Raw genomic sequence first — 20475 nt, 5'->3', positions numbered from 1 at the left:
AACGCCTCTATGTTAGAATATACTGTCGGATATGAGTTAGATCGTGAAACCTCATTTCCGACAGTATATTCTAACACAGAGGCGTTCCCATGGTGATGGGGACGCTTCTAGTTAGAATATGCTACAAACTGTGTACATGACTGCCCCCTGCTGCCTAGCAGTATCCGATCTCTTACAGGGGGCCGTGATCAGCACAATTAACCCCTCAGGTGCCGCACCTGAAGGGGTTAATTGTACTATCATATCCCCCTGTAAGAGATCAGGGCTGCCAGGCAGCAGGGGGCAGACCCCCCCCCTTCCCCAGTTTGAATATCATTGGTGGCCAGTGCGCCCCCCCCCCCTTCCTCCCTCTATTGTAATAATTCGTTGGTGGCACAGTGTGCGCCCCCCCCCCTTCCTCCCTCTATTGTAATAAATCGTTGGTGGCACAGTGTGCGCCCCCCATCGGCCCCCCCTCCCTCTATAGCATTAACAACATTGGTGGCCAGTGTGCGGCCTCCCATCTCCCCCCCCGATCATTGGTGGCAGCGGGTTACTAGCAATAGTACAATAGTAAAAGATTCATACTTACCTGGGAGCTGCGATGTTCGTGTCCGGCCGGGAGCTCCTCCTACTGGTAAGTGACAGTTCATTTAGCAATGCGCCGCACAGACCCTGTCACTTACCAGTAGGTGGAGCTCCCGGCCGGACACGAACATCGCAGCAGCCACCAGCAGGTAAGTATGAATCTTCTACTATTGTATTATTGCTAAGTAACCATGGCAACCAGGACTGTAGTAGCGTCCTGGTTGCCATGGTTACCGATCGGAGCCCCAGCGATTAAACTGGGACTCCGATCGGAACTCCGCTGCCACCAATGATGGGGGGGGGGAGATGGGAGGCCGCACACTGGCCACCAATGTTGTTAATGCTATAGAGGGAGGGGGGCCGATGGGGGGCGCACACTGTGCCACCAACGAATTATTACAATAGAGGGAGGGAGGGGGGGGGGCGCACACTGTGCCACCAACGAATAAATACAATAGAGGGGGGGGGCCGCACTGGCCACCAATGATATTCAAACTGGGGAGGGGGGGAGGGTCTGCCCCCTGCTGCCTGGCAGCCCTGATCTCTGGGATCCCACGGATTCTGACGTTGTTCCGTCTGTGTCTGTCCTCCAAGTCTTGAAGTTTAGCTGTTAGTTTAGCAATATCGTTCTCCATAGCCTCATGAGCATCTATCAGAGTGTTGTGGGAAGTGGCAATCTCGGCCATTTTAGCCTCCAGGTGAGACGTGCGATCGCCAATGCTCTGTATATCTTTTCTAAGATCTTTTAGAAGCCCCAGCATGTCCTCCTTCATAGAGGAACGTAAATTCTCCAGCATGGAGCGCATGATGTCTGCTGTTAGTTGCGTAGGTTCAAGGGCTTCCCGCTCAGGCCCGCGCTTGTCAGCAGAGTTAAACGCAGATGGCAATGGCGTTCCCGCCGGAGAGGCCAGCGTGCAAGCTGGAGGTGGTGTCCCTATCTGACCAGGCTCTACTGGCGTCGCTTTACCGAAGAATTCGGTCAGTTTAGCTGGGGCAGGACGCCTTCTGACCTTCCCCATGGTTGGAGCACCTGATAAGGCTTCTATTAGCTGCGATATGGTGCAGGAGTAGTAGCTGTGAGCCGCTTGTTAAATGTTAAGTCCGGAGCAGACGCGCTATGCGACCGGCGCCATCAGCGTGCAGGCCACACCCCCGCTTTTTAATAGTTATGTCTACGAAGTTGTGTGAGGGCTCACTTTCTGTGGGGTGATCTCTCATTTTTAGGCCTCATGCACACGGCCGTTTTTGTGGTCCGCATCCGAGATGCATTTTTTTGCGGCTCGGGTGCGGACCCATTCACTTCAATGGGGCCGCAATAGATGCGGACAGCACACGGAGTGCTGTTCGCATCCGTTGCACCGTTCTGTGGCCCCGCAAAAAAAAATAGCATGTCCTATTCTTGTCCGTTTTGCGGACAAGAATAGACATTTCTACAATGGGCCACCCGTTCCGTTCCGCAAATTGCGGAAGGCACACGGACGGCTTCCGTTTTCTGCGGATCTGCGGTTTGCGGACTGCAAAAAACGGCACGGTCGTGTGCATGAGGTCTTAGCTACTGATACCATTTTGGATTGTGTATGACTTTTTTGTCACTTTTTATTACATTTTTTGGGGTAGGTGTTCACCGTAGGCATTTTACTAGTTCAGGCATTTTGGGAGGGTCTTAATTTTTTTAGTATTTATTTTTATTATGAGGAAAGGGGATGATTTGTATTTTTTAAAAACTTTTTACTTTGTTTTTTGTTTTAGGGTATTGCCATAATCATACTGACCCACAGAAAAAGGTCGTCAGGTCATTTTTAGTGCACAGTGAACACCGAAAAACTAAAACCCCTAAAACCTTGGTGAAGTTTCAATTACACCCCATAAAGATTTTTTTTGATATCCTAAATTAATTTGTGCCATTAAAAAAAAATAGAGCCTGACTACCTATAATAAACATTAAAAAAAAATATGGTTTTGGTTCTTGGAAAGCGGAGGAGGAAAAATGAAAATTGTCCTGGTTCTTAAAGGGTTTCTACCACCAGAAATACTGTTATGTAGCTGACTGACAGTAGCGATGCGCCAATGTCAGCACTACATAACAGTATGTTTCTAACGTTAGTCCCTGCAGCCGTTTTTGTAAAACAAGCACTTTTATTATATGCTAATGAGCCTCTAGGTGCTGTGTGGGCGTAAAATCAGCACCTAGAGCAGGGATGCCCAACCTGCGGCCCTCCAGCTCTTGCCAAACTACAATTCCCAGCATCCCTGGACAGCCTACAGCTAATAGGGCATTCTGGGAGTTGTAGTTTTGCAACAGCTGGAGGGCCGCAGGTTGAGCATCCCTGACCTAGAGGCTCCGTCCACTCACCCTTTATCCAGCCCAGGTCCCCTGTTCTGCCCGCCCAGCTCCTTTTGATTGATGGCACGGTTCGCAACATCACTGACGAAATCCCGCGCCTGCGCCATTCACTTCTGTATTCGGCGCAGGCGCAGTGAGTAAGTGTCCATTCACACATCCGCAATTCCATTCCGCATTTTGCACGACGTGCGGCCCCGATCGGAATTGCGGACCTGCACTTCCGGGTCCGCAATTCCGATCCTGAAAAAAATAGAACATGTCTTATTCTTGTCCGCAATAGCGGACAAGAATAGGGATATTCTCTTAGTGCCGGCAATGTGCGGTCGGCAAAATGCGGAACGCACATTGCCGCTGTCCGTGTTTTGCGGATCCGTGGATCCGCAAAACACACACGGATGTGTGAATGGACCCTGAAGGTCACTCTCCTGATGCCGGCTTCCTCACTGTGACGTAGTCGGCGCAGACGCAGTGAGGAATCCGGCACCAGGAGTGCATCATTCACTCACTGCGCCTGCGCCAAATACAGAAGTGAACGGCGCAGGCATTTCGGCAGCGATGCGGCGGACCGTGCCATCAATCAAGAGGAGCGGGGCGGGCAGAACAGGGGACCTGGACGGGATAAAGGGTGAGTGGACGGAGCCTCTAGGTGCTGATTTTACGCCCACATAGCACCTAGAGGCTCATTAGCATATAATAAAAGTGCTTTTTTTACAAAAACGGCTGCAGGGGCTAATGTTAGAAACATACTGTTATGTAGTGCTGACATTAGCGCATCGCTATATCAGTCAGCTACATAACAGTATTTCTGGTGGTAGAAACCCTTTAAGGGGTTGAGGAAAGTTTTGCACTATTTGTAGTAATCAGCAAGTTACAATATACAATCCTTGTGACACGTTATTTTCTTCCCCTATTACTTACTACCCTGTGAAAATCACTTGTTAGTTCCATGAGCGCCCGGATAGCTCAGTCGGTAGAGCATCAGACTTTTAATCTGAGGGTCCAGGGTTCAAGTCCCTGTTCGGGCGGCGCTCTGATTTTTATTATACCTTATACAAATGTTATGCCGAGTCTACATTAGGCCCTTTTATCCACAAAAACACAACTATTTACCTCAGACATATAATGTACCTCACATAGTGCGTGCAACATTTGTAATGTACTGCATACATTGCATGTACATCTATTAGCTCTCACACATCCTCCTTCTTCACATATAAATACAAGATGTACACAGAATTGCCAGAATAATAAAGATACATAAATTAAATGAGGAAAAAAAATTCAAAAGTAACGAGCCGCCCGAACAGGGACTTGAACCCTGGACCCTCAGATTAAAAGTCTGATGCTCTACCGACTGAGCTATCCGGGCTCGTTGGAAATATCAGCAGCCAAATCCTTCTCTTATCCATAACACACAGTCCTGGTAAACCCCCCACATATTAAAACAGACAGTCCCGTCACTAGGAGGAAAAGGTCTTTCATAATAATATGATTTCTCCATACATAAATGGAACTGCAAATAAAGGCCACAGTATGCAGCTGGTGAGCTGTAGCAACCTCTTAGACCGCTGCCGCAGGCTAGCGCTATAATCACACAGCCAGACTGTATAGAACGTACTGCCTGTCTAGCCCACGGCTTCAGCTCCTCTATGGTATCCAGTTCCGAACCGCGCACCGCTATTGGAGAACTTCGGAAGACACACCGCCGTGCGTGAACCGGAAGCGATAATTTCCCGGGACGTTGTCGCTAACTGTCCTTAGTCGTGGCCGGGGAGGCGGCGCACGGCCTTACGACATGTCATAGGGCGATTAAAAGGTGAGCGGTGACCCGAGGCCTGCAGAGGACGGGATACGAGCTTGCGTTTTTATTTTATTTTCTGCAGCTCTGCCTGACCTCGTGACTGTAGAATATTCTACGGTCTATTGACCCGTAGTGCGGCGGCCGGGAGGTCACATGTCCCCTGACAGGCGGGGTCTCAGGGCTCCATGTGGCGAAGGCGCGAAAAGTGCCAGGCCTGAGCACTGGCCTCCATCAGTGTGGGACAGTCAGCAAAGCAGTTTCACCAGACCCCTGCTCTATTTCCTGACACTTGTGGAATTGTGGTATATACCTAGGGTTGGCACATCACTCCCAGCCGAGGCTTGTACCCGGGCACAGGATTACAAACCCGGACTGTCCGGGTCATTCCCGTACGGGTCTGAGCCCGGGCAGCGAGTGCTACCGTAGATTTACCAATAGGGCAACCTGGGAAGCAAAGCTGGTGGTGGTTTCCATATTGGATGTCATTGTTACTGGGCGATCTTCGTAAAAAAAATTACAAATAGGGTGAAATTGAAGAAAGAAAAACCAAATTCCCTCAGATATATCTTTACGGTGCCTGCAGCGTTTTGCTTGTCCGCCTGACGAAGCGGAGCCAAACTGATCCGTCCTGGCACACAATGTAAGTCAATGGGGACGGATCCGTTTTCTCTGGCATGATAGAAAACATATGAGTCCCCCATTGACTTTCAATGGTGTTCAAGATGCATCCGTTATGGATCAGTCACGGATGCATGCGGTTGTATTATTGTAACAGAAGCGGTTTTGCAGATCCGCCAAAAATGTTAGTGTGAAAGTAGCCAAAGACGCACTGCCATTTTCCCACTGGCTTTTGGGGGGAAAAGTGTGCCTTAAGCCCCTTTCACAAAGGCGAGTATTCCGCGCAGGTGCAATGCGTGAGGTGAACGCATTGCACCCGCACTGAATCCGTGACCCATTCATTTCTATGGGGATGTGTACATGAGCAGTGATTTTCACACATCACTTGTGCGTTGCGTGAAAATCACAGCATGTTCTATATTCAGCGTTTTTCACGCAACGCAGGCCCCATAGAAATGAATGGGGATGCGTGAAAATCAATAAAATAAAAACTGAACATCGGAACGAAATCGCATTCAAAACTGACTGCAATTGCGTACCTACTCGCACGATTTTCCCTGATTGCAGACACAACGCATCCGGACACGCTCGTCTGCAAGGGGCCTTATGGTATGAAAAATACGATAAAATGGTGCTTTTGGAAAGTGCAACTTGACCTGCAAAAAAAAATGCGGCTATGTGAATGGAAAAATAAGTTATGGCTCCAGGAGGGCAGGGAGTGGAAAATCGCTGTGTCAAGAAGGGTTTAAAGGGAGTCTGTCAGCAGTTTTAATCATGATAAACTGTTGATAGCATTGGGGAGAGCAGTAAAAACACCTGTCGTAGAGCTTTGTCATCAGGAGTAGTGAGAATAGGAAGTTTTATTTTGCCAAATATTTCACTTCACTGCGAAGTGCTCTCTGCATTGAACTGCCTCACAGCTCCGCCCCTCTGCTCTGAGTGACAGCTGTGGCAGCCAACCAGAAGACCTGTATATAGTATATCTGTCACTCAGAGGGGAGGGACTGTGAAGCAGCTGAATGCAGAGACACTTCCCCTTGAAGTGCAGCCCTGGGCATTTACAAGAGCAGAATCTAGTAGCATAAAACTTCATATTCACACTACTGCTGGTAATAAAAGCCAAAAGGTATGTTTGTCCTGCTCTCCCAATCCCCTACCTAGTGCTGTCAACAGTTTAGCTTGGATCAAAAACGCTGACGGATGTCTTTTAAAGCAGCCTGGGGTCTCCTGTCCGATCTTACATTGGGCCTGGAGAGACCTGGGTATGCTAGGCAGTACTGTTGGTCAGGGGTATTTATTAGGACCCAGACTTGAGACCTTTCAAGTGTCGCACTATTCTGCCTTTGTCGCTTTATCTCCAAGCATGTGCCGCTGTCATCTGGGTACACCTGAAGGGGGGAGGTGACTCTCCTCCGTTCTAAGCTGCCGCCTCCCCTCCTGGACGTCCCCGGACATCAGATTGACAGGGCCGGGATAGATAGCTGACCCTAAGATATAAGGCAAGACCAAGAGGATGGATATCTACATTAAATTTGTCCAAGAATACTCCCAGTCCTTATTTTAAGCACAAACCATAAGACACAAAGTGCATTCAATTGTATTTCAAGACAACTTGATCCAACAACTCAGAGGTATATCATTCACAATGATTTCTTATAGCAAAAGTGCAGAATCCAACAATTCATCATAACTGGAGCATGTTCATTCCGAGGTGAAGAAGTAGTGCGTTCACATGCAAGGCATGGATTCTGTGGATCTAAATAGTCCAAACCTCCAATCTTACTACCATATTACAAATATGACATAATAAATATAGATGATTTATGATTAAACTACTTCAAAGGGAATAATTTTTCCCCTCACCCATGCGACTAGGACCTCCCATCCAGGACAGGAAACCTGAAGAGATAAAATGGTTCACACCCCCTCCAAACCCCAGTTCAGGTTTCCTGTCCTCTGGATAGGAGGTACCTGAGGAGTTCCATTTTTTTATTTTATTTTTTTGTTCTCACCACGGGGGGCTAGGTCCAGGTTTACAACACCATAACGGGACCTATCCCTGGTGGCGTAAGTCTCCTGGGGGAGCCATCGCCTAAGTCTGTCCTGCTTCCTGCCTCCTCCCAAGCATCATTGGGGAGCTGCTGTGGCCGTGTTCAGGCGGCTCCTGGTCCATAGTAGTGCAGTGGCCGGCGTCCCACTTCCAAAATGGCTGAGCGTGCTCCCGACGCGCTGCGCGCTGGGGCTTCTTCTTCCGGCGCATTGAGACTATTTCCGGCAGCGCTGACCGGAAGGGGGGAGGGCTCACCTGTCTCGCCTGCTTTTCTTTGCTATACATGTCTCATAGATTAGGCGTTTTTTTGGGCCTGGTGTTAAAAGGACCCGAGGCGTGTAATAAGTTGGCAGCAGGAGGGGACAGCCAGCCTTGGTGCGCACACAGTGCTGTGCAGGATCTGGAGCCTCCATGAAACATGTCTGAACCAGGTGACACCGGACACGCCGAACCCTTGAGGCCCACCAGCTCGGTATTGGACCTGAGGAGTGGGGAAGCTTGATTTTACCAATTGGTAAGATTGATCCTATACTAATAAATTTGGGTGGTGTTTGCTTTATGTATGTAGCAAAAACACCTAAGAAATCTTCCGGCAAAACTAAACATAAAGACCCTGATTTATCATACCTTCACTCCAGAATTCTGGCATCAAAAAGTCTCAAAATAGGGGCTTTTGCGACTTTTTTTTGCACTCTCTTGCGCATAATTTTTAGCATGTGTACACCACTCACTCCAGTTTTGTAATATGGGTGGAAAAATGGGCGAGGTAAGCTATGTCAATGAGTTTCACTCCAGATTTATCATTGAGACTTTTTTAATAAGTTGCAATCTCACTCCAGGAGCAGGGTGGCGTAGGAAAATTGGAGTAGCTTCTCTAGACATAAGTGTTAGGTTTAAGGACCAGCCAAATTAATCAAACATGCAACATTCTCCTAATGATAACTTTCCCTAAAGAATGTGGAGGATGTAGAGTAGCGTTGTCAGCTTCATATGCTTAACCACTATGTCAAGCTTGTTTAGATAACAGTCATGAAAGAATCCCATAGCTTATCTAAAACCATTAAAGCAGGGCTCGACAAATCCCAGGTCACCATGGCGACCAGGAATTTAGTCCTGGCGCTTGGGTATTTGTCAGCCCGTTTTCAAAGGTGCCCGGGCGATGGGTGCGGAGCTGCCGTTCTGTCCGGAGGCAGCTCCGTTTGAAGCAGCTCCGTCACAGCACACAATAGCAGAGACGCTGGCAGCAGGGAGGGGAGGGACTCGGGAGGAGTGTAATCTGATCCTAGAGTGGAACTGCTTCTGCCAGCCCCTCCCCTCCCCGCCCACCAATCAGAGCTGAGGCAAGGCAAGCACTAGCAGCTCTGGGTTTGAGTCACTGACACAAGTACAGGGAGTCTAGAATGAATCGAATGAGTCTCAGGTTAAAAGAATCTAAAGATCCGACTTAGAGACTCATTCGATTCTTTGAGTTAAAAGAACTGAGGCTGTCGGCTGATGCTTTTGTTGCAGCAGTGATAAGATTAAGGGACAGGAGCAGAGAGATAAGAGAAGTGACAGATGACACAGAGTTTAGATTACAGGTTGAATTAACCCTTTAGGATCAAATTGGCTTCTCAAGGAGATCTATATGTTAAAGGCATCCCTTCTGTCTCATTCAGTAGCTATAGAACTAAGGGTACTTTCACACTTGCGGCAGGATGGATCCGGCAGGCTGTTCACCCTGTCGGATCCGTCCTTCCGCTGTTTCGCCGGACAGCAGCTCTGTCCCCATTGACTATAATGGGGGTGGAGCTCCGGCGCAGCACGGCAGTGCATGGTGGAAGGCCGCCGGACTAAAAGTACTGCAAGTCCAACTTTTTAGTCCGGCAGCCTCTCACCGCGAACTGCCGTGCTGCGCCGGAGCTCCACCCCCGTCCCCATTATAGTTAATAGGGTCCGGGGACGGAGCGGCGGTATATGTAACATGGTATACAGCATTATTGGGGGGGCTCTATGGAGAAGTGGGGGGGGGGGGGCACTATGGGGGCACCTACTAGGGGCTTTATGACGCGGCTCCGCCTGGCTCCTAACTTTTTTAGCTGGCTCCTAGATTCCAAGGAAATTTGTCAAGCCCTGCATTAAAGACTTGGTACAATTTGAAGTTAAGTCTTCCTTTTAAATTCTTCAGTTGGGGCCGTCCGAAAGGCGTACCTATAACATGGACTCTGATTCTGATCTTTCTGGGGAAGACGAAGACATAGAATCAGGTCAGGATTTATCTTTATTGAAATGCCTATTCTTGTCCGCAAGCTGCGGACCCAAAATCGGGGCCGCGCACCGCAAATGCGGACAGCACACTGTGTGCTGTCCGCACCCATTCCGTCCCCATAGAGAATGAATGGGTCCACACCCGTTCCACAAAATTGCGGAACGGATGCGGACCCATTTTGCGGACGTGTGAATGGAGCCTTAGTGTAATAGAAAACTGATTCCGGCCAAAGTAAATTTCTCGTCCGTAATTTTTTTTTTTCACTCAAAGTTCGTCCCAAAATTTTTTTTGAATGGAGACGATAAAAACAACTGGGAACCTTCTTCCAGGATTGCTGGATGGCAAGCCTGGATCTGGAGGATGCGTATTACCATGTTCTAATCTATTCCTCCTCCCAAAAGTTTTTAAGAACAGTCTGGGTCTACAGAGCTCTTCCCCTCGGTGTAGCGCAAGCTCCAAGAATCTTCACCAAAGTGGTAGCGGAGTTGGCGGCTTTTTTAAGACAGTCAGGAATTACTCTGGTGCCTTATCTGGATGATTTTTTAATAGTTTCTCAGTCAAAAGAAGGGCTAGAAAAAGATATGAACTTCCTCTGCTCTACTTTAGAAAATCTAGGATGAATAATACAATTGGAAAAAATCTAATCTGATTCCTTAAGTTTGCTTTTTTTTTTTTTTTTTTTTTTGAGATTCAGATTTTTGAAGATTTTTGAGATTTTGTTTACAAAAAAGTTTTCTTCCACCTCAAAGAGTCGATTATGGAACAAATATGGTCACTCTTCGTGTCCTACCAGTGTACTTTCAGGGGAGCAATGGCGGTACTAGGGCAGATGACATCAGCAATCCCAGCAGTACCTTATGCACAGATCCACTCCAGAGATCTTCAAGCAGACATCCTAAGATTTAGATCAAAAATTCCACCTTTCCTCAAAGGCAAGATGCTCTCTGTTGTGGTGGATGGTACCAGAACATCTATTGGCAGAAGTTTCATGGACATTTCCAGACCAGACCATAATTACCACTGACGCCAGCCCTTGGGGTTGGGGAGCCCATTCAAGAACAGATACTGGAAGGGAGGTGGGATCTGATTACGCGAAAAGCATCCTCCAATTTTAAGGAGTTAAAAGCAGTAGAGATGGCACTGAGGATGGCTTTCGGGAAAAAAAAAAAGGAAGATTGTTTTATTCTTACAATTCAACAGTGGTGGCCTACATAAACTGTCAAGGAGGAACGAGAGTCTCTTCCCACCTACATCTATGCCAGGAGATCTTTTGCATAGCGGAAAGAAGAATGCTTTTCCTTTTTCAGTGTTACATCTGAAGGGGAAGGAGAATGTTACAGTGGACTTCCTCAGTCGAGTTTCCATAAGACAGGGTGAATGGTTTCTGAACAAAGAAATATTTTTGCAAATAGTTAAGTATTCCTACAGTGGACCTTTTCGCCTCAAGAGCCAAGGTAGAAAAAAATGTTTCTCTCTCAATCATTTGGACAGCCCATCAGCAGTGGCTGGGTTAGCACAGGACTGAAGCCAAGAATTAGGCCTTTTCACACGGGCATCATGTTTTGTCTCCGGATGCGGGTACATTGCGGCAAACCCACGCGAGTAGGTATGCAATTGCAGTCAGTTTTGACGGATTGCGTTCAGTTTTTCTCGCGCGTGATAAAAAACTGAATGTGGTACCCGGACTTCTTCACTGAAGTTCAGGTTTGGGTTAGGTGTTGTGTAGCTTGTATTATTTTCCCTTATAATATGGTTATAAGGGAAAATAGCATTCTTAAAACAGAATGCTTAGTAAAATAGGGCTGGAGGGGTTAAAATAAAAAAGATATTAACTCTCCTTAATCCACTTGTTCACGCAGCCCGGCTTCTCTTCTGTCTTCATCTGAGGAAAATGACCTGTGGTGATGTCACTGCGCTCATCACATGGTCCATCACCATGGATTTAATTGCCTAGATGTCAGGAGGTGTCTAGTGTTTTACCTAGATTCCACGTCACCTTGGAGGATAGATGAAAATCTCCTTATCCAGTTTCGGGGAAAGTGTAGGGGCCGCAAAGTTTCCACTAGTGTTGTTGCTAGATGGGTTAAGAGTGCTATTTCTTTTGCCTATTCTTCCCTTAGCCTGTCTCCTCCAACGGAGTTTGGGGATCATTCTACCAGGGCCATTGCGACCTCTTGGACAGAGGGCAGATGCTTCTTTGGCATAGATTTGTAAAGCGGCTACTTGGAGCTCTCCCCATCTTTTTTTACCCCTTAACCTGTTCAGAACACAGGGCGTAAGGGTATGTCCTGTGTATTTCCGATCACCGCCGCGCGGTGATCGGAACCCGGTGCCTGCTCAAATCATTGAGCAGGCACCTTGGCTAAATGCATTACGGACAAGGTTAGTAGTGTTCTATAGGGGCCCAGCTGTTTACTCTGCGATCGCCGCAGGTCAATTCAGACCTGCGGCTTTTCACTGTTGCGGCGGTGCCATCGGGTCCCCATGCGGCTGTAGGGGGGGACCCGATGGCATGGAAGGCAGCGCGATGCCTTCCTGAGGCATCGCCGCTGCCTTCCTGTGATGTGCCTGTGAGATCCAGCCCCCTGGATCTCACAGGCCAGAAGCTGTATGCCAGAAGTATTGGAATGCATTGTAAAAGGGATTAGAACCCCAAAAGTTGAAATCCCAAAGTGGGACAAAAAATAAAGTAAAAAAAAATGTTGAGAAAATTAAGTTTGCCCCCTAAAAAATTAGGTTTCAATTAAAAATAAACAAAAACGTCATTTTCCCCAAATAAAGTAAAAAAAAATGGGTAAAAAGTAGACCTATTGGGTATCGCCGCGTCCGTATGACATGACCTAACCCCTCAGATGAACACCGTAAAAAATAAAATAAAAACTGTGCTAAATAATTTTTTGTCACCTTACATCACAAAAAGTACAACAGTAAGCGATCAAAAAGGCGTATGCCCACCAAAATAGTACCAATCTAACCGTCGCCTCATCCCGCAAAAAATGAGACCCTACCTAAGATAATCGACCAAAAACTGAAAAAACTATGGCTCTCAGACTATGGAGACACTAAGGCTCAATTCACACCTGAGCGTTCTGAAAGGAGCGCTCTGTATGCGCGATTGTACGGACGTTTACAAGCGCGCATACAGAGACAAGTGTGCACACAGTGTCGCGCGTTCCCGAAAGTCTATGTACGGGAACGCGCGACAAGCGCCCAAAAAAACGCTCCTGTACTTGTGTGAGCGTCGGGCGTTTTACAGCGCGATCGTACGCGCTGTAAAACGCCCAGGTGAGAACCATTCCCATAGGGAAGCATTGGTTTCTCCTTGTTGAGCGTTTTACAGCGCGTAGGAACGCGCTGTAAAACGCTCAGGTGTGAATTGAGCCTGAAACTTTTTTTTTTTTTTCAAAAATATTATATTGTGAAACTTACATAAATAAAAAAATTGTATACATATTAGGTTTCGCCGCGTCCGTGACAACCTGCTCTATAAAAATACCACATGATCTAACCTGTCAGAAGAATGTTGTAAATAACAAAAAAAAAAAAAAAAACTGTGCCAAAATAGCTATTTCTTGTTACCTTGCCTCACAAAAAGTGTAATATAGAGCAACCAAAAATCATATGTACCCTAAACTAGTACCAACAAAACTGCCACCCTATCCTGTAGTTTCTAAAATGGGGCCACTTTTTTGGAGTTTCTACTCTAGGGGTGCATCAGGGGGGCTTCAAATGGGACATGGTGTCAAAAAACCAGTCCAGCAAAATCTGCCTTCAAAAAAAAACGTATGACATTCCATTCCTTCTGCGCCCTGCCGTGTGCCCGTACAGCAGTTAATGACCACATATGGGGTGTTTCTGTAAACTACAGAATCAGGGCCATAAATAATGAGTTTTGTTTGGCTGTTTAACCCTTGCTTTAACTGGAAACAAATGATTAAAATGGAATATCTGCCAAAAAAGTGAAATTTTTAAATTGTATCTCTATTTTCCATTAATTCTTGTGGAACACCTAAAGGGTTAACTACGTTTGTAAAATCAGTTTTGAATACCTTGAGGAGTGTCGTTTCTTAGTTGGGGTCACTTTTATGGAGTTTCTACTCTAGGGGTGTATCAGGGGGGCTTCAAATGGGACATGGTGTCAAAAAACCAGTCCAGCAAAATCTGCCTTCCAAAAACCAAACTGCGCACATTTCACTCTACGCCCCGCTGTGTGGCCGTACAGTAGTTTACGGCCACATATGGGGTGTTTCTGTAAACGGCAGAGTCAGGGCAATAAAGATAGTCTTGTTTGGCTGTTAACCTTTTTGCTTTCTTAGTGGAAAAAATGGGTTAAAATGGAAAATTAGGCAAAAAAATGAATTCAAATTTCATCCCCATATGCCACTAACTCTTGTGCAACACCTAAAGGGTTAACGACGTTTGTAAAATCAGTTTTGAATACCTTGAGGGGTGTAGTTTATAGAAACCGCCCAAAAATGACCCCATTCTATTATGTAAGCCTCACAAAGTGACTTCAGACCTGAACTGGTCCCTAAAAATTGGGTTTTTGTAAATTTCAGAAAAATTTCAAGACTTGCTTCTAAGCCTTGTAACATCCCCAAAAAATAAAATATCATTCCCAAAATAATTCAAACATGAAGTAGACATATGGGGAATGTAAAGTCATCACAATTTTTGGGGGTATTACTATGTATTACAGAAGTAGAGAAACAAACTTTGAAATTTTGCTAATTTTTCCAAATATTTGGTAAATTAGGTATTTTTTTATGAAAAAAATAAATAAATTTTGACTTCATTTTACCAGTGTCATGAAGTACAATATGTGACAAAAAAACACTCAGAATTGCCTGGATAAGTCAAAGCGTTTTAAAGTTATCACCACTTAAAGTGACACTGGTCAGATTTTCAAAAAATGGCCTGGTCCTTAAGGTGAAATAAGGCTGTCCTTAAGGGGTTAATACTGCAAATTAACCTGAGATGAGTCCTGTATGTGAGAAGTCAGGGACAGGACTTGTCTCAGGTTAATTTGCATATGTATCAAATCGGTTTTTTTACACAATAAAAGCACACAGAGCTATGGGGACTGGGTATTGCGGATGTGCTAGCGGCCATCTAGCAACTCATGTCCTCAGCTCTATACACAAAGTCCAGATGACAGGTTCCCTTTAATGAGAGGGTTATCTTCATTGGTGGCCATAACCCCTCCCCTCCTCTTGTCCTTCCTCCTCTCATTGGTGGCAGTGGCACAGGGGGAGGGAGACACTTCTTCCTTCTCCCCTGTGCTGCTGAGGGAACACAGAGTGCTGTCAGCAGCGCAAACCGTGTTCCCCATACGTTATCGGCAAAATAGATGCCGATAACGTTTAAAATCCTGAATATCGGTCGATCCTTGCCCTCAATCGACATTTTAGTAAGCAATCTGTATTAAGAATGCTATTTTCCCTTATAACCATGTTATAAGGGAAAATAATACAGTGAATTTACTTTAATGGGGTCCGGGGTTGCTCATCCCTATAATCTCCTAGCAACCATGCATGAAAATCGCACTGCATCTGCACTTGCTTGCGGATGCTTTCGATTTTCACGCAGCCCTATTCATTTCTATGGGGCCTGCGTTGAGTGAAAACGCTGAATATAGAACATGCTGCGATTTTTCACGCAACGCTCAAGTGATACGTGAAAATCACCGCTCATCTGCACAGCCCCATAGAAATGAATGGGTCTGGATTCAGTGCGGGTGGAATGCGTTCACCTCACGCATTGCACCCGCGCGGAATTCTTGCCTGTGTGAAAGGGGCCTTACAGTCCCACTGTATCAGGCTGGGGCTGCATTTCAGCTGATTCTCCCAGTTGAAGGTTGGTGTGTAGACCCACATGATCTTGGGAAGTAAATGATGGAAAATAATGTTGTAATGATGCTCACATAGTTTGGCTCCAGTGCGTTTAATGTGTCTATATTGATTGCTGTATTTTTTGCATTTACGAGCAGCTGTTCTTTCTCCTATATAGATATTCTCCAGGAATTAAAAAAATGAAAATACTTAAATATTATTTTATAATAAATATATTCACAAATTCCTTTCATTGCTTAGAATGGCTTTTTTTGTCTGGGGAGCAATGATTAGGAGACATAAAATGGCCGCTGTCCTATCCCTACACACAAAACCTGTCCTAATCACACAGCAGGACAAGTTACTTCACCACAATGAGCCATAGTGCTGCCTCATCCTCCTCTGCTCTGCTTGTCAGGAATCCTGATCCAGAGTACAGGTGAATCTGTGGGAATGGAGATGATGAGGAGACATGAGAGGAGGGTGAGGTGTGGCTAATGAGCAGCAGCACTTGTTTACAGTCTCCATTACCACAGTCTGTACTGTCCGTCTGCTCTGTAGTTCATGTCTTCTCATGAACTAAATTCCCCAGACATTCAGCTAAAGTTATCATCTGTATTCAGAATCGTAATCCCTGATGAGCAGATCAGAGAGGAGGATGAGGCAGCTCTTTAGCTCAGTGTTGTGAAGTAACTTGTCCTCCTGTGTGATCAGGACAGGTTTTGTGTGAACTAATGGGACAGCGGCCATTTTGTTTCTTCTGATTGCTTCCCAGACAAAACGAGCCATCATAACTAATGACAGGTATTTGAGATTATATTTATAATAAAGTATTTATTATTCCCCGAGAACCCCTATAAGTCCTGGCTTTACTCTTGATCCATTTTCCACACTTGATAAGTATCACTTCTTCCAGTTCTCAGTTGGCATGATCTTTGTAAATACTATAGATAACCACGCATGCCATGACATGTTATGGGCCACCAGCCAGTGGCAGTTATGTCTGCAGTGGTCCGTTCCCAGGGAACTCCCTCTGATCCGCTGTCTGGCTGTAATCCTATTTATTACAGGACAGGAATGTAAAGAATAAAGCGATCTCCTGGTGGTCTGGTTGGGGCAAGAGAATCTCTACCCTAACAGGAACATTTCAGGAGGTTTATCGGAGCTTCATTTGTGATTTTGCTTTGTGGTTTATTTTTATTTTTCTCTCCTTTTGTAGGTACACCTTCACGTATAGCTTTGACACTGCCAAAATGTCAACTTCTACCTCCTCGCAGGAGCTGCTGGGACTAAACCCCTGTAATCATAGCATACCGGACACAGACGGGAATGTGGTATGTTAGAACAGCTCGTCAAATAGCATCATAGAAAAGCGTCACTGTCTGTTTTTAATGTAACAAACATTATGGCCAATTTCAAATTTAACTTTTGTATTTTTTTTTTTTCTCTTTTCTTTTCATATTTTTAAAGTCGAAATCAGTATTCTATATTTTCATGAGAATAGTTGAGATGCATCTGTCAGCAGCTTTGTACCTACGACACTGGCCTTCTGCTGCCAAGTGCACATGTAACAGGTCAGCATCTGTGTTGGTCCCATGTTCATATGTGCCCGCATTACTGAGAAAAATGATGTTTAAATATATGCAAATTAGCCTCTCAGAGCAATAGGGGTTTTGCTGTTACACCTAGAGGCTCTGCTCTCTCCGCAACTGCCAGGCAATATAAACGTCGTCATGTTTGGCTTTGAAATCTAAAGTCAAAGTGCAGAGGGAGCGGCAGTTGCAGAGAGCAGAGCCTCTAGGTCTAATTGCAATGCCTGTATTGCTCTGAGAAGTTCATTTGCATATATTCTCAGCAATGTTGGCACATATAAACATGGGACCGACACAGATGCCTTCAGCTGCCAAGTGCACAAGTAACAGGTCAGCCAGTTTCATAGGTACAAAACTTGCTGACAGATGTCCTTTAAAAAGGACAAACTTTATTTATTTTTTCCTAAAATGCTTAGTGGTTTATTCCCTTCGGCACACGGCCTAATTTAATTTTTCATTTGAGTTTTTTTTTCCTTCCAAAAGCTTTTTTTTTTTTTTTCTTTTTCTGTTCACCTAACCACATTAACCCCTTAAGGACGCAGGGCGTACGCCCTATTTCCTGAGTCCTTAAGGACTCAGGACGTACCGGTACGTCCTAACTTTAAATCGGGATTACGGCGCCCCGGGGGTTAATCGCAACGGGATGCCGGCTGAAATCATTCAGCCCCCCCCCGTATCGGCGATCGCAGAAAACCGCAGGTCAATTCAGACCTGCGGTCTGCTGCGCTTTCTGCAGTTTCTGATCCCCGCGGTCCCTAAAATATAGATTTTACATCTGTTCAATGGGTCCATTCAAGTCAATGGGTCCGTGAAAGAACACGGATGCACACAAGATTGGCATCAGTGTCCGTGATCCGTGGCCGTAGGTTACTTTTTATACAGACGGATCCGAAGATCCGTCTGCATAAAAGCTTTTTTATAGCTGAGTTTTCACTTCGTGAAAACTCAGAACCGACAGTATTCTAACACAGAAGCGTTCTAGTTAGAATACACTACAAACTGTGTACAAGACTGCCCCCTGCTGCCTGGCAGCACCCGATCTCTTACAGGGGGCCGTGATCAGCACAATAAACCCCTTCAGGTGCGGCCCCTGAATGGGTTAATTGTACTATCATATCCCCCTGTAAGAGATCAGGGCTGCCAGGCAGCAGGGGGGCAGACCCTCCCCCCCCCCCCCCCAGTTTGAATATCATTGGTGGCCAGTGCCCCCCCCCCCCTATTGTAATTATTCGTTGGTGGCACAGTGTGCGCCCTTCCTCCCTCTATTGTAATAAATCGTTGGTTGGTTGCGCCCCCCATCGGCCCCCACTCCCTCTATAGCATTAACAACATTGTTGGCCAGTGTGCGGCCTCCCATCTCCTCCCCCCCCCCCCCCCCCCCCATCATTGGTAGCAATAGTACAATAGTAGAAGATTCATACTTACCTGCTGGTGGCTGCTGCGATATTCGTGTCCGGCCGGGAGCTCCACCTACTGGTAAGTGACAGGGTCTGTGCGGCGCATTGCTAAATGAACTGTCACTTACCAGTAGGAGGAGCTCCCGGCCGGACACAGACATCGCAGCTCCCAGGGTAAGTATGAATCTTTTACTATTGTACTATTGCTAGTAACCCGCTGCCACCAATGATCGGGGGGGAGATGGGAGGCCGCACACTGGCCACCAATGTTGTTAATGCTATAGAGGGAGGGGGGGGCCGATGGGCGCACACTGTGCCACCAACGATTTATTACAATAGAGGGAGGAAGGGGGGGGGGGGGGCGCACACTGTGCCACCAACGATTTATTACAATAGAGGGAGGAAGGGGGGGGGGGGGGCGCACACTGTGCCACCAACGAATTATTACAATAGAGGGAGGAAGGGGGGGGGGGCCGCACTGGCCACCAATGATATTCAAACTGGGATCGGATACTGCTAGGCAGCAGGGGGCAGTCATGTACACAGTTTGTAGTATATTCTAACTAGAAGCGTCCCCATCACCATGGGAACGCCTCTGTGTTAGAATATACTGTCGGAAATGAGGTTTCACGATCTAACTCATATCCGACAGTATATTCTAACATAGAGGCGTTCCCATGGTGATGGGGACGCTTCAAGTTAAAATATACCATCGGATTGGAGAAAACTCTGATCCTATGGTATAAAAGGGACTCCAGACTTTACATTGAAAGTCAATGGGGACGGATCCGTTTGAAATGGCACCATATTGTGTCAACGTCAAACGGATCCGTCCCCATTGACTTGCATTGTAATTCAGGACGGATCCGTTTGGCTCCGCACGGCCAGGCGGACACCAAAACGACTTTTTTTTCATGTCCGAGGATCCTCCAAAAATCAAGGAAGACCCACGGACGAAAAAACGGTCACGGATCACGGAAAAACGGGACCCCGTTTTGCGGACCGTGAAAATATACTGTCGTGTGCAATAAGCCTTACACTGACATAATGCATTATAAATCAGTATGATGCTTTGCGATCCTGTCAGAGGAGCAGAGGTCAGAATGGGACCTCTCACTGACACACCCTGCAAGTTTACGGCATTCACATCTGTGTCTGGCCTTAGACAGGTATAATATCTGTGCTTTATTACTCCCGTATTATAGACCCAACACCTGAACCTCCTGCAGTTCACCAGAAAATGAGTTGGAGTGCATTTACATCACAGTTTTGTCTTCCGTTCTTCTGCTCAGTTCTGTTATTTTTAATGCAAACTAATAACTGAGCAAAACTGATTCTCAAAATAACGGATCCGTGTTTCTTTTTTTTTCCCTCCCCCTTCTGACAGATCAGAGGAACGGAAAACAAAATGATGAACCCAATGCACAATAAGAGCACCATACCTAAGTTTTAATGAAAAATAGGAGGTCATGGTGTTGCATCCATAAAATTTATGCAACACCCCCTCCCCCCATTACATCTGTTTGAAAAGCGTTCAAATACTGTGAGTAAAAAAACTACGGTAATTGAAAATGATCACTGATGGCGACAAAGTGAATGTCTTTTCTGTCTGAAAAATATTTTCTGTCAGAATGATATTAAATATTCCTCTAGTGGTGGTTGTAATTGCTTTTACTGCAGTGTGTAATGGCCTGTATATTTTACTCTGTAGATTGGGCGTGCACAGCATAGGGACAGTGTCAAATGTAAACTTTATTTATTAGATTATTATATTTATTTTTCAATGTATTTGTTGCAGTGATCCAGATGCCGGGGCACAGAGGGGTGATTAGAAAAGCAAGTGCTCATCTTCTCACTCCTTCATATGTGACAGAGAGCAAGTATGTTTTCTGATTGATGAGTAAAGGGGGTTGATAATATGCATATGTCTGTTTTCCAGTTCATCCCTCATGACAGCACAACAGGAGGTTGTTCCCCTTTGACCTTCTTGGGACAGGAAACCCACCAGTGTTCTTTCTGTCTCTACG

At 46.1% G+C, this 20475-nt stretch overlaps 1 protein-coding gene and 2 non-coding genes across 3 annotated transcripts in view; 2 read left to right on the top strand and 1 right to left on the bottom strand.

Annotated features, from left to right (window-relative positions):
• Positions 1-3863: 3863 nt before the first annotated feature.
• On the top strand, positions 3864-3936 carry TRNAK-UUU. Its single transcript has one exon. It is a non-coding gene; the product is annotated as a tRNA-Lys (tRNA).
• A 271-nt stretch (positions 3937-4207) lies between these two features.
• Positions 4208-4280, bottom strand: TRNAK-UUU. The gene has a single exon. It is a non-coding gene; the product is annotated as a tRNA-Lys (tRNA).
• Positions 4281-4591: 311 nt separating this feature from the next.
• MDM4 (MDM4 regulator of p53) overlaps positions 4592-20475 on the top strand; it is a 74407-nt gene continuing 58523 nt past the window's right edge. Inside the window, exons 1-2 of the mRNA XM_040423990.1 lie at positions 4592-4727; positions 16679-16793. Coding sequence (XP_040279924.1) covers positions 16713-16793 — 81 coding nt within the window. The 5' untranslated portion in view covers positions 4592-4727; positions 16679-16712. The remainder of the gene's footprint in view (positions 4728-16678; positions 16794-20475) is intronic.

This window comes from Bufo bufo, chromosome 3 (assembly GCF_905171765.1).
Source record: "Bufo bufo chromosome 3, aBufBuf1.1, whole genome shotgun sequence".
In the NCBI taxonomy this organism is placed as follows: domain Eukaryota; kingdom Metazoa; phylum Chordata; class Amphibia; order Anura; family Bufonidae; genus Bufo; species Bufo bufo.
The sequence above is the reverse complement of the archived record's forward strand: the minus strand, read 5'-3'. Positions and strand labels throughout refer to the sequence as shown.